This window comes from Copadichromis virginalis, linkage group LG7, assembly GCF_057382275.1.
Source record: "Copadichromis virginalis isolate Kocher_CV1m ecotype Utaka linkage group LG7, C_Virginalis_male_GT1.1, whole genome shotgun sequence".
NCBI classification, from domain to species: domain Eukaryota; kingdom Metazoa; phylum Chordata; class Actinopteri; order Cichliformes; family Cichlidae; genus Copadichromis; species Copadichromis virginalis.
In genome coordinates this window covers 60,309,825-60,323,103 of record NC_140624.1, presented here as the reverse complement: position 1 = coordinate 60,323,103, position 13,279 = coordinate 60,309,825, and the positions used below count along the sequence as shown (strand labels likewise).

Genomic DNA, 13,279 nt, shown 5'->3' with positions numbered 1-13,279 from the left:
ACGTGACTCCTCTTTATGAATGTGATGTCATCTGACTGACGTCCTTTAACGGTTTCATTTGGAATAATCAACATGAGAGATGTTAATTTTCAGCTATTATATTGTAAAGCAATTTATAATAGTCTTTAGCAGCAGGTTGGGTCCACGGAACAGACTTCTTAAGCGGTTGTGTCGCTTGTATCGGTTTAACAGCAACAGGTGCTTAGGAGAGTTATGCTGTATTCGGGGAGGGTTTGCTTTTGCTATTGTGTAAATATAACGGCTTTTCTGGCTACTGTTATAAAATATTAAAATAAAATATTAAAAATCTGCAATCATAAAAAAAAGAATAAGTAATCACCGTAGCATATTGTTTAGAAGTTTTCGATGCGCGTATATGCAGACGTGATTGTAAGTCAGTTTAAGACCTACTAACTACGACTTTGGTGAACGCCTCACAAACCCCGCCTCTCTCGTCCGTGTCTCGCGAACGGCAGGAGTTTAAAGCCTCCGGTGTCATTACGAAAGTCAGTTCATTAGTCAGGTCGACTGTCCACTGAGGAGGACTTGCTCTCAGTTTTCAGTTCAGGTGGACCTTTTTTCCATCTCCACTAACAGGATGTCTCCGTCCACGTCCCCCCGCTACTTCACGGAGACGGAGGTAGCCCGCCACTGCACCAAGGAGTCCTGCTGGGTGCTGATGGGGACCAGGGTTTACGACGTGACAGCCTTCTTGCGGATGCACCCGGGTGGGGAGGCACTAATACGCAGCCGCTCCGGCAAGGACGTGCGCCAGGCGATGGAGGGACCCCCACACCGGCACTCGGAAAACGCCCGGCGGTGGATGGAGCAGTACTACATCGGGGAACTGAACAGAGACAGCGTCACCGGCGAGGCACAGGTACCTCCCTTCCTCCCTAACTAGCTAGGATGACACCGCTGACCTCAGAGTAAACAACTTAAGAGGAATATATATATATATATATATATATATATATATATATATATATATATATATATATATATATATATATATATATATATATAAACCTTTTTCCCGCATCTTCTGTCGATGTAGTTAAAGATGTGTTAAAGTGATATCTCATTTTTGAACCACACACCTGTTGAAAGGTTAAAGTTTAATATCTTTCTTGTGAACTTAGCTCTGTGGACTTTAGAGTCATAAAAATGTAAATCGATCCCAGATTTCCGTTGTCAACTTTCAGAAGTTTCTCGCATGTTTGTCATTTGGCGTCTTTAATCCCCCCTGCCCCCCCCTCCCCACGAGCCCTGGCAGGTGAGATCAATATTCCTCACACCTTGTTAAAAAGCTGTCAACAGTCTCACATTTTCTACCGTAAGGAGGTTTAGAAGTGTTTATAGACTTCATTTGATTCCAGACCCAGAATTAGGAGAAGGAAACTAGTCCCGGGCTCTTGGAGCAACAGGTGTATAATCCGCTCTCATTTGACTTTATTGGGCGTTTTCCTTCTTAGGTAACGAGGAAAAGGGAACTGGTATTGATCATTGAGGACGGGAGTAAGGTGTTGGTGATGGAAAAGCAATGCTTGTGTAATTCCTAGGTGGAGGAGGGAGGGGCTAACAGGTGACATGAGAGACCTGTGGGGTTTTGGTGAGCTCTGGTGGGTGTGGAGGGGTCAGACCTGTTAATGAATGATTCAAGGCCTGTGCCTGTGTGCGTGTTTCTGAAAGAAGGCGAGAGAAGGAAACTGGTTCGTCTTGTCCCGGGAGAGGGGGGCTGCAGACTGGGGGGAAACATGCCCCCTTCTGTCTCTGTAAAATGAATCCACACCCAGCCAGGTCCTGCAGGTTTCTGTGCGTGTGAGGAGGGAGTTTGCATAAATCTCTTGCAGACACAGTTCACATTTACATGGCTTGCCCACTCTCACGTGTGTCCTTGCTTGTTGGTTGCGTCTCTGCACAGAAAGTTTACACAACTGCTCTAACAAAATGCTCTGTGGGACTTTGAGGGTTAGTGACTGATAAGCTGTAAGTACAAAGGAAATTACTTTTGGACCCCTTTGTCTGTCAGCTGTGAGTTCTGCACATGCATGTAGTTGACAATGCATGCATGTGCATTGGGGGGGGGGCTGACAAAATGTGGGTGAGGGTGCTATGACTACAAAGGAGTCAGATTGACCCAAAAGATGCCAGACACCGTTTCACATGAGCTGTTTGTGATGTTGGTGTTTGTCTCTTGAAGCAACAACAGCAGCTAAGAAAAACAATGTAAAAACGAGTTTTTCAAGACTAAATTGTGCCTCATTTGGATGCAGTTCACGACTGAGGTCAGTGACTGGGTGTATGGAGGACCTGTTTTGACTCATGTCAAAATAATCCGTATTTCATTCGTCTTTTATGTGACAGAAGCCATTTTAACTAATCATGCCCTTCAGGATTGAATTGATTGATATACCTTTATTAGTCCCACAAGGGGAAATTTCAGATGAGACTTAAACCAGCTTTCTTGGGATTGGCTGTCCCTCACAAACCAAAAGGGTTAAACGGCATGTGGGAGGGGCTTCTGGGTTCAAAGGCAGATTGGCACAATGTCTGCTCTGTACCAGAATGTGTTCTGCACAAGGGCAAACGAGGCTTCTTCCTCCCTTTCACAATAAAAGTCCTTGACTTATAGATCACTGTGCATGTAAACTGTTTACAGAAGTGTATTGAAGCAATTCACAACAATTTCAAGCAAAGTGAGAAGAAATCAAGAGTCAGATGAAACGAAACCTATAGAAACAAGAGAAAAAATATAAAGGGGGGTGGGTACAAAGTTTTAACAACAGCAAGAAGTGTTTGTGTGTGTGTGTGTGTGTGTGTGTGTGTGTGTGTGTGTGTGTGTGTGTGTGTATATATATATACAACTACCGACCAATAACCTGCCTCAGTACTACATGGAAGCTCCTGTCAGGCATCATATCGGCTAAGATGAACAGGCACATGGGTCAATACATGAGCGGGACACAGAAAGGAATTGGCAAGAATACCAGAGGCGCAAAACACCAGCTACTGGTAGACAGAACAATCAGCCGAGACTGCAAGACCAGACTGACCAACCTGTGCACTGCCTGGATTGATTACAAGAAGGCCTATGACTCAATGCCCCACAGCTGGATACTGGAATGCCTAGAATTGTACAAGATCAATGGGACCCTAAGAGCCTTCATCAGGAACTCAATGGGGATGTGGCGTACAACACTAGAGGCCAACTCCAAGCCCATAGCACAAGTCACCATCAAGTGCGGGATCTACCAAGGAGATGCTCTGTCCCCACTGCTGTTCTGCATAGGCCTGAACCCCCTCAGTGAGATCATTAACAAGACTGGCTACGGATACCGACTACGGAACGGAGCAGTTGTCAGCCACCTCCTGTACATGGATGACATCAAGCTGTATGCCAAGAGTGAACGAGACATCGATTCACTGATCCACACTACCAGGCTATACAGCAATGACATTGGAATGTCGTTCGGACTGGAGAAGTGTAGTCGGATGGTATCAAAGAGAGGGAAGGTAGTCAGAACTGAGGGGATTGAACTACCAGAAGGCAACATTGCAGACATAGAGGACAGTTACAAGTACTTGGGGATCCCGCAGGCGAATGGGAACCATGAAGAGGCCGCTAGAAAAGCTGCAGCCACCAAGTACCTGCAGAGGGTCAGGCAAGTCCTGAGGAGTCAGCTGAATGGTAAGAACAAGATCCGGGCCATCAACACGTACGCCCTGCCCGTGATCAGGTACCCTGCTGGGGTAATAGGCTGGCCAAAGGAGGAGATAGAAGCCACTGACATAAAGACAAGAAAGCTCCTTACCATGCATGGAGGGTTTCACCCCAAGTCCAGCACCCTGAGGCTGTACGCTAAGCGGAAGGAAGGGGGCCGGGGACTGGTGAGTGTCAGCACCACAGTCCAGGATGAGACAAGGAACATCCAAGAATACATTGGGAAGATGGCCCCAACTGACCGAGTGCTCAGTGAATACCTCAGGCAGCAGAAACCCAAGAAAGAGGAGGGAAACGAGGAACCATCATGGAAGGACAGGCCCCTGCACGGTATGTACCACCGGCAGATAGAGGAGGTGGCTGATATCCAGAAATCCTACCAGTGGCTGGACAAAGCTGGACTGAAAGACAGCACAGAGGCACTAATCATGGCAGCACAAGAACAAGCTCTGAGTACAAGATCCATAGAGGCTGGGGTCTATCACACCAGGCAAGACCCCAGGTGCAGGCTGTGTAAAGATGCCCCAGAGACAATCCAGCACATAACAGCAGGGTGCAAGATGCTAGCAGGCAAGGCATACATGGAACGCCATAACCAAGTGGCCGGCATAGTGTACAGGAACATCTGTGCCGAGTATAACCTGGAAGTCCCGAGGTCAAAATGGGAGATGCCCCCAAGGGTGGTGGAGAATGACCGAGCTAAGATCCTGTGGGACTTCCAGATACAGACGGACAAAATGGTGGTGGCTAACCAACCGGACATAGTGGTGGTAGACAAACAGAAGAAGACGGCCGTAGTGATCGATGTAGCGGTTCCGAATGACAGCAATATCAGGAAGAAGGAACACGAGAAGCTGGAGAAATACCAAGGGCTCAGAGAAGAGCTTGAGAGGATGTGGAGGGTGAAGGTAACGGTGGTCCCCGTGGTAATCGGAGCACTAGGTGCGGTGACTCCCAAGCTAGGCGAGTGGCTCCAGCAGATCCCGGGAACAACATCGGAGATCTCTGTCCAGAAGAGCGCAGTCCTGGGAACAGCTAAGATACTGCGCAGGACCCTCAAGCTCCCAGGCCTCTGGTAGAGGACCCGAGCTTGAAGGATAAACCGCCCGCAGGGGCGTGCTGGGTGTTCGATACAGTGCTTTCGGTTCGGTACGCATATGTATCGAACAATACAACATTTGTAATTTATTTTATCAACTTTCCTTCTGACGATGCTGTCTGTGTTGAACCCAGAAGCCCCTCCCACATGCCGTTTAACCCTTTTGGTTTGTGAGGGACAGCCAATCCCAAGAAAGCTGGTTTCAGTCTCATCTGAAATTTCCCCTTGTGGGACTAATAAAGCGCTCAGTGAATCTGCGTTCGACTACTCCGCCTAGGCTGCACTGTCGAGCGCAGATCCACTGAGCGCTCAACACAGACAGCATAGTCAGAAGGAAGAGCGCAGGGCACCTCCCCCACCCTCATTCAGATCTGGCGTTTGGAATTATTTTGGTTTTCATGTGACGTATGACCCTGAAGGTAAGCGAGTCATGGACTAAAGTAAAACAGTATGTTGGATGTGCCATGCAATGCTCAATTACATGGGTGGGAACTAGTGTGTTAGCGCAGTTAGCTCGTTAACGTGTTGGCCGTCTAGCCCCATGCACGGGGCGATCGGCGGTAGCTCGTTAACGGAGATTTGCCGTGTTGTGGCGTTAAGGTCATTTCAACGAGATTAACCTGAAAGCACTAGTGGGAACACAACGAATATGACTGCACATTTACGCTGACATCATCCTAGTGCAAAGACAAAAACAACAAGCATGCTACTAACTTTAGCCGAGTCATTTAGACAGCTGTTAGCACATGATTCTCCTTATGCTGCTGAGAATATAGCCCAGAAGAAGCGGATAGTATAGCTTTTATTTTGGAAAGAGACATTTCTCTGTAATAAACTCTCTTTTCCAAAGATGAGTGATTCCTCAATCAGATACAGGGCTCGCAAAATCGCTAGCCCGACGTCCTGGGCTAGCGATTTTTTTCAGACGGGCTACCAAAATCTATCTCTTCCCTGCCCATCGGGCTATTGTAGGAAGGAAAAATATATGTCAATGCTTTTGCATTCTTTCAGAAATGTAGCTGGGTAATTATGTCATTGGCATCGGTGAGCCACTGTCAATATGTGACATATTGAAATCGCGTTTGAATTTGCGCTTGTTTTTTTGCTTTCACTTTGCAATCGTGCGAACTGTGTATAGAGAGCGACAGCACTGATCTGTGAGTGATGATAATTTGCGCACCAATTCCTCTGACATCGTCTTATTAATCATTAGCTTACTAATCGTTAGCTTACTATGCAAACATGACAAGTGAAATCTCCCGCAGCAAGCTTAAACATGTGAGAGGTTGATCGCGCAGAGAATCGCTGAGCTTATGTGAGTGCCTGTGTAAAACCAGCAGAATATATATTTTAGTTCTGCTGAGCCAAATAAGACAGGTCAGGGTGAAGAAGTGACAGCCAAAGAAAAGCTTACCACAAAACGGAGAAGTTATGACAAATGAGACTATAAGGCAAAAAGAAAGTGCAGCTTTATGGTTTCATGGACAAAATAATTTCTGTGGCTGCAATATGACGAGCTAAATAACCAGGGCTGCACATAAGTGGTCCGCAGGTGCGCATTCGCTGTCAAAATAAAAAGCACGCACAAGGGTTAGGGTTAAATTTAAAAACTGTACTTTTGAGTTAAAATATATATTTATAATTTTAATAAATGACAAATTAAAAAGGCATGAACATTTTTTTTGTATCGAAAAAATATCGAACCGTGACACCAAAGTATCGAACCGAACCAAACCGTGAATTTTGTGTATCGTTGCACCCCTAATATATATATACACACACACACACACGTATGTGTATGCCTTGCCTGCTAGCATCTTGCACCCTGCTGTTATGTGCTGGATTGTCTCTCTAATCATTCATTTAGCAGGAAAAAAAAAATCAGGCTTGCTGGGTCAGCTCAGGTCAGATCTTAAAGATATGTGCTCTTAATATCATATAACGCCAAGAGTAGATTATGTTGTCACTAGATTACTTTTCTGAATGATGACTAATTATTGATTTACCATGGGTGTGAAATTCTGAAAGTATGAACACGTAGGTCACATGACAGACCAACTGACTCAACAGGATATTCCAGTCATTTCAGTGAAAGATCACATTTGTATAGTTCGTTCTCTATTCATGGCTGACGAACTGCTCACCCTCTCCCTTCCCAATGAAACTGCTGCGAATGTGTGTGTTTTGTTTTGTTTTTTCTCTTTAATAATTTGCTGATTGGCTGTAACTGGCATTCTCACATCACCAGTGCAGAAACACACTCTGAGACTTTAAAGCAGTTTTAGTTCTTTGTTTTTTGATGGAAACAAATTAATAAATCAACCGTTTAGTGATAAATGTGATATACATTTGTGTGGACTGGAGAGAAAAATCAGTGGAAGTACCACAGTTTGGGCTTCAGACATGAATCTCAATACTGTTATTATTCTTATCAGCTATATTATTAGCCAGAGGTGGGCTTTCTGTGTTTGTGGGAAAATCTGCTTGCAGAAAAAGAGAAACCAAAGTTTAGTGCTAAACTGATTTCGTGCTTATTCCATAACTGTAATAAGAAAGAAATAGTCTTCTAAATATTAAGCCACTGTTTTAGATGCCATCTAAAACACTCCCATTAAGACATTTATATTTTTGAGTCATCAGTAAATAAATTAATTGTTCTGCATGTTTGATCCCAGCTTGAGGTCGATGCTCCATAAGAATGCTCCTAGTTTTCTTATTCTAGGAAGAAGCTGTGGAGCAGCGGGTTAACCCCCTGCTAAGTAGAAAGACGTACAGTCTATTCTCTGTCTCAGGGGAGACTGCCTCATAGGAAAACTATAAGACTGCAAGCAAGTCTGTATCTAGAAAGCTGTGAGCTTGTACAGCGTGCTGTTTGAGGAAGCAGCAGTATTTAAGAAAAAAAAAAAAGAGATTAGAAGCAACAATTTCGTAGTAGGAAGCATGCATCCTTGAGTGAGAAGGAAGAATCTAATTGTTTTCAATCTCTATTTTTTTTTCTAAACAGTACCTCAGAAACTCAAATGTCAAGATCACCTGAGATTGGCAACATCTCTTGAGTGATAATCTTTCTAAGAACTGCCAGTTAAGAGTTGATCTTCAGATGGTAGATGCTGCACTGCAGTCAGAGCAGGAGGCAGGACTCTCTTTTCCCAGGTGTGTGAATGACAGGTTGTATGTGTATACGCATTTGGGAGGTTTACTATCAAACACTAGGTAATGTTTACACTATCAGCAAATCGAACTGGTTTGTAATAGTTGTTCATTTCTCCTACTGACAAATGGTGTTTTGAAATTACTTTTTTTTTTTTCCATGATTTAAAAACAAACTAAAACAGGAAGTAGTGCAGTGTCTTCTGAGATCGACTCCTCAGATAATGTGTAACCATAGATAGTTTAACATTAAAGGTGCTAAAAAAAAGGATTTTCGTATACTAAATGATACTAAAGCTCACTGTTGTATTAATAGTACTCATTCGCAACAGTATTGATTTGTTTCAATTTTTTTTTTTTTTTTTAATTTAAATATATACTAGAGGACTGAATCCGAAGTGGACCAGTAAGAAGAGAGCAGAGGCATCTATCACTGTATTCATAACAGCTGAGTTCTTTTTCAATAGGTGTGCATTTTAACCCTCTTTTAAGAGCACTTTAAACCTCTCAAAGGTTGAAAGTGCTTTTAACTTCATTCACTTTTGTTTTTTGTTTTTGGTATGACAGATGATCCGTTTATCCACAAAACCTGCTGACACTCACATCAATACTTTTTTTTCTTTTTTTTCTTTGTCTTTTAGGCTACTGCAAATTTAGATTTAGAAAATCTAGTCATCTTATTAGACCTGACTCTACACAAATGTTTGACTACGCTGAGAAGTTCTCCTGTTGATTAGTAACTATGCATAACATTGTTTCCATGTTATTAAAGTGAACATGTGATGCATATTTTAAGCTCTGTATTGTTGTTCTTACAGCTCTGTCCTGTTGTTCTTCTAATAGAGTAACGTTGTATGATTCAAATTTCAAAGTAATCCCTCTTTATATTAAACTGGGACTTGTTGAACCTTACCTCTGCCTCCTCCAAAAACATCCTTTTTTAAAAAAAAGAAGAAGAAGCCAACCTCCTTTTGATTGGCTGCTCTTTGTAAACAGAAGGTTTTGAACAGCAGGTGGGTGGGGCTTCTGAGCATGGTCATCACTGTGAGCACATCCTGTGTATCATTTAGAGTGAAAAGTAGAAAAGCTCTCTTAATTGTTTTCATTGATTACTTGCACATATGCTGATATCATTATGTGTGATATCATTTGTGTGCGCATTTGTAGCAGACTTAAGTGAAGTACAGGGTAGAAGCACTACTGCAATTGCATAGCAATTTCTGTTTTGCAAAAATTGTATAAATTCTCCCACTGATTATCCACTTCAGCACTTTCTAGTTCTCTTCATGCATATTTCAGGTCAAGTGAAAACAGAACTGCACATTCATTCCCAGGTGCAACTTTGTTCTGTGACCCTGCCCCTGTTGTCTTGAAGGAACTGAGCCAACACTGCCTATCAGCCTCTGGACAGTATGTGGAAATACCTGGCCCAAAAGTGCTGAACACATTCCATCCATTTTGTGTCATTCAGCTTGTTTGTCGCACTTGTTCTTTCTGTAAACTGCAGACAGAGAACAGAAGCTGGCATGTAAACTCCTCACATGCAGGAAAAAGGAGCTGCATAGTCATGAACTTGAGAGCATAGTAGCTGTATTCTTAAATGTGAATCTCTAATGAGGGGATTGTGTACATGAATGAACAACAGCTGAACAGAGAGTAGCCATATTTAAGATAGCAGTGTTGGAGTACAACAGCCTAGTTATGTACTTTTTGAGTGGGTGATGATGAATATAAAGTATAAACTCAGGCGTGCCATGATGGTGGCTGTTAAGTTTTGTGGACTGAATTCTGGAGGGCGTCCAGTTTGAGCCGGTAGATCGTAGGAATGCAGACCTTCGTGTGCACAGGTCTTTCCCCACTCAATGGCGGGATTGTCTTTTATCAGAGGGCACAGAGAGGAAGACGGAAGGACCTGATCCAAATATTACCTTTTAATATCAGTATTAAAACATGCTAACTGCCACATGTGTGTGGCCTCTAGCTTTCAGAGCAGTGAAATGATTGTTTATTAAAGACTTTGTCCTTCAGAGCAGGTTTTTTGACCTACATTTTCCTTTTCCTTTAAAAAAAACAAACAAACAAAAAAAAAAGCCCTCTTCTCCAGGACCTGTGTCATCACTTCTCCCTCCACCAAGCTGTACAAGTGAATTACCTCTTTTACTATTCTTAAGCGCCGCCTTTCCTCTATCGCCATGGTGATACATTACCAGTAACATTGTTGACCTTTGCTGCTATAGGGACTGCAGACGCAGCAATTAGTGCACAGGTGCAGGCCTCAGGTGGCTTACGCCATCACCACAGAAACACCTGAGGAAGGGTGGGGGTCAAGGTGGAGGTGCACTAGGTGGATGGTCAGAGGGGAACAGAACAAACATATGCCTGAAAGATTAAGGTAAAGGTCCCACAGGAGTGACACCGAAGCCTGCCAGCAGTCTTTTCTCTTATTGATTCATTTCACCACAGCATTCCTTAAATATTAATTTGTGTTCATGCACACTGGTCTCAGGGTACGTGGTTGCCCTTAACAACTTACAATTTTTAGTAGTTTTATCCCCAAGTACCCTGACCTTAAAAATAATGTCCTTTTTCATCCTCCACAACTTAGGTTAAGGGTTTAGGGCAGTCTCTGTCAGCTTTTGTCATAAAACAAGACCCCCCCCCCCCCCCCCCCCCCAAAAAAAAAAAAAAAAAAAAAAAGAAAAACCCAAAAAACTTTGTGGAGCCACAAAGTGCGTCCAAGCCTTTCTAATTAAGGTGATGCAGATTATCAATTATAAATGAAGCCGTCAACATTACTAATAAAAGCTTTTCATTGTAACTGTGTGAGTTCTTTCTTCTGAAATATATATTTATATTTGTTAAACAAATACCACAACATGGAGGGGAAAACCTGCTGTTTTATTTGTCGTGATTAGCTGAGAGGTATTAGTCATTAAAATTCCTTCCACCCCACCTCTTTCTCTAGCTTTACACAATGATAAAAGCACTCTTTCCAGCATGTAGGCCTTGATGGGGCTATGTGTGTGTATACAGATTTCGTGGATGCAGCAGGTTGACTAATAGCTCAGGGGGAGAGCCCAACACATTGACACACATGCATATGCTCAGAGGTGTGTTGTTTCAGAAAAACAAACAGTTAAAGGTGTGGGAGAAACAGACAAGACTTTCAGACACACCCAGAGAAGGTGCAGGAGATGAAAAGGCCTGAAGAACTTTGCAGTATCGTCTTTAGGGAGCGAAAGTGTTATTAAAGGGGGAGACTTTGTGTGCAGTACAACGTGGCTGCTCATCAGGTTAAGGTCTCTAGACAAACTTTTGTCTCTGGGGAATGCTGTGAAATGAGTGCGACATCTTAGTGTCTGGTGAAAAGAGTTGGCTCACAGCAGTACACAGTGGGAGCAAGAGATAAATGTGTCAGATATCTGGGGAATTTGCTCCTGCCTTTTGGATTTGGGTCTTGCTTATGGTCACAATATATTATACACCACAGGCTGGAAACCAGAGTAAACATACGGGAGAAAGCTGTTAGGCTTTTGGTCCAGGGAGAGTATAGGTATTAATAAGAGGTGTGGTCATTAAAGTCCTGGAATTTTCTTGTGCACCTCTGTAATGGGTTATGTGCAGCTGCTGTTTTTCTTTTTTTTTTTTTTCCTTCAGATTACTCTCTACACTCTGTTCTGAACAGTTTTCTCTCGTGTTTTTGTGATTGACACACGAGCGTGTCAAATCAACAGCTAAACACTTGAAGTCAAAGAGAGCCAAATCTGGGTAGTTGGGTGAGAGGTGAGGTTTCGGTGTGCTGTGTGACAGTTGTGAAACTATAACATGCACTACACTTCAGTTAGGGTTGTTTTTTTTGTTTTTTTGTTTTTTTGTTTTTTTTCCCGTATTACAGATGGGTTTTGATATTACAGAGACTCCTGGGGTAAAATGTACAGGACACTGCTTCATGATTTGCTGGTGGGGTGTAAATGACAGTCATGCTACTGGCTGAACTTCTGCTAATTCCTCCTCTCAAAACTGCTGTTTGGTTTGTGTTCAAATACTTGTTTTCTTCATCACCACCACAGTCATGTGACACCCAGCCTCGTCTGACACAATAATTAATGTCAGCTCTCTGCAGAAGTTTGAGCTCTGCGATAAAGATACAAAGGAAGTGGTCAGAATTCTGTAGCGTAATTCTCAAATAGCAATATCTGGATGCAATCCAGATATTTATTTCACACTGTGGCTTAGCATGCCCATATGGAAAAGATATATATATATATATATATATATATATATATATATATATATATATATATATATATATATATATATATATCTTATAAAGTTTGTATCTGTCTTGTGTGAGACTTGTATGAAAAGCATATAAGAGTGAAAACAGATATAAGATCCCTTGAAAATTTATATAATGAAACTTGTATGTTTTGGATACTTACTAAAACAATGTATGAAAGTAATGAGAAAGTGGCCACTTTCATGAGTAATCACATATAAGTTTTTACTATCTCTTTTCCATATGGGTGCTCACACAAACAGCATGCTCACACAAAGAGAATACCAATGTAAAAATAACATTATTTGGGGGGGCAGCATGTATATTTGATATTGGTTTGATTGGCTTGATCGGCATCTCTTAAAAAGTGACGTAGCTCTAGTAAAATAGATTTGAATGTTAGTAAAGCTGAAATCTAATTAATAATAATACATTATTTATAGGCGCCTTTCAGACCCTCAAGGTCACCTTACAGTAGCACGTAAACAATACCATAAAAAACATTAAATTTAGACATAAACGGTCATAAAAGTATAAAAGCAAATATAAAAACTGAGCAAGGTAAAAATGGCCTAATCAGGTGTATGCAATTCTAAACAGATGGGTTTTGAGTAGTGATTTAAAAGTGGTGAGACAGTGTGTGGTCCGTAGAGCAAGTGGAAGTGCATTCCAAAGTCTCGGGGCAGAACAACTAAAGGCTCTGAGTCCCGTGGTAGTCAGGCGAGCAGGTGGAACTGACAGAAGGGAAGCTGAAGAAGAGCGGAGTGTATGAAGGGGCGAGTATGTATGGAGAAGATTGGATAGATATGGAGGATCAAAGTTATGAAGCGCTTTGAAAGTGAGAAGCAGGATCTTGAAATTGACATGGAGGTGAATTGGAAGCCAATGGAGCTGTTTAAGAACAGGTGTTATATGTTCAGTGGATCTAGTTCTGGAAATAATACGAGCAGCTGTATTTTGAACCAACTGCAGTTTATGGAGGGATTTATGAGGTAAACCATAGAGAAGAGAATTACATTAATCTAGA

General features: G+C 42.4%; 1 protein-coding gene across 1 annotated transcript in view; it reads left to right on the top strand.

The window, feature by feature from the left end:
- Positions 1–389: 389 nt before the first annotated feature.
- fa2h (fatty acid 2-hydroxylase) overlaps positions 390–13,279 on the top strand; it is a 40,007-nt gene continuing 27,117 nt past the window's right edge. Inside the window, exon 1 of the mRNA XM_085464552.1 lies at positions 390–880. Coding sequence (XP_085320678.1) covers positions 599–880 — 282 coding nt within the window. The 5' untranslated portion in view covers positions 390–598. The remainder of the gene's footprint in view (positions 881–13,279) is intronic.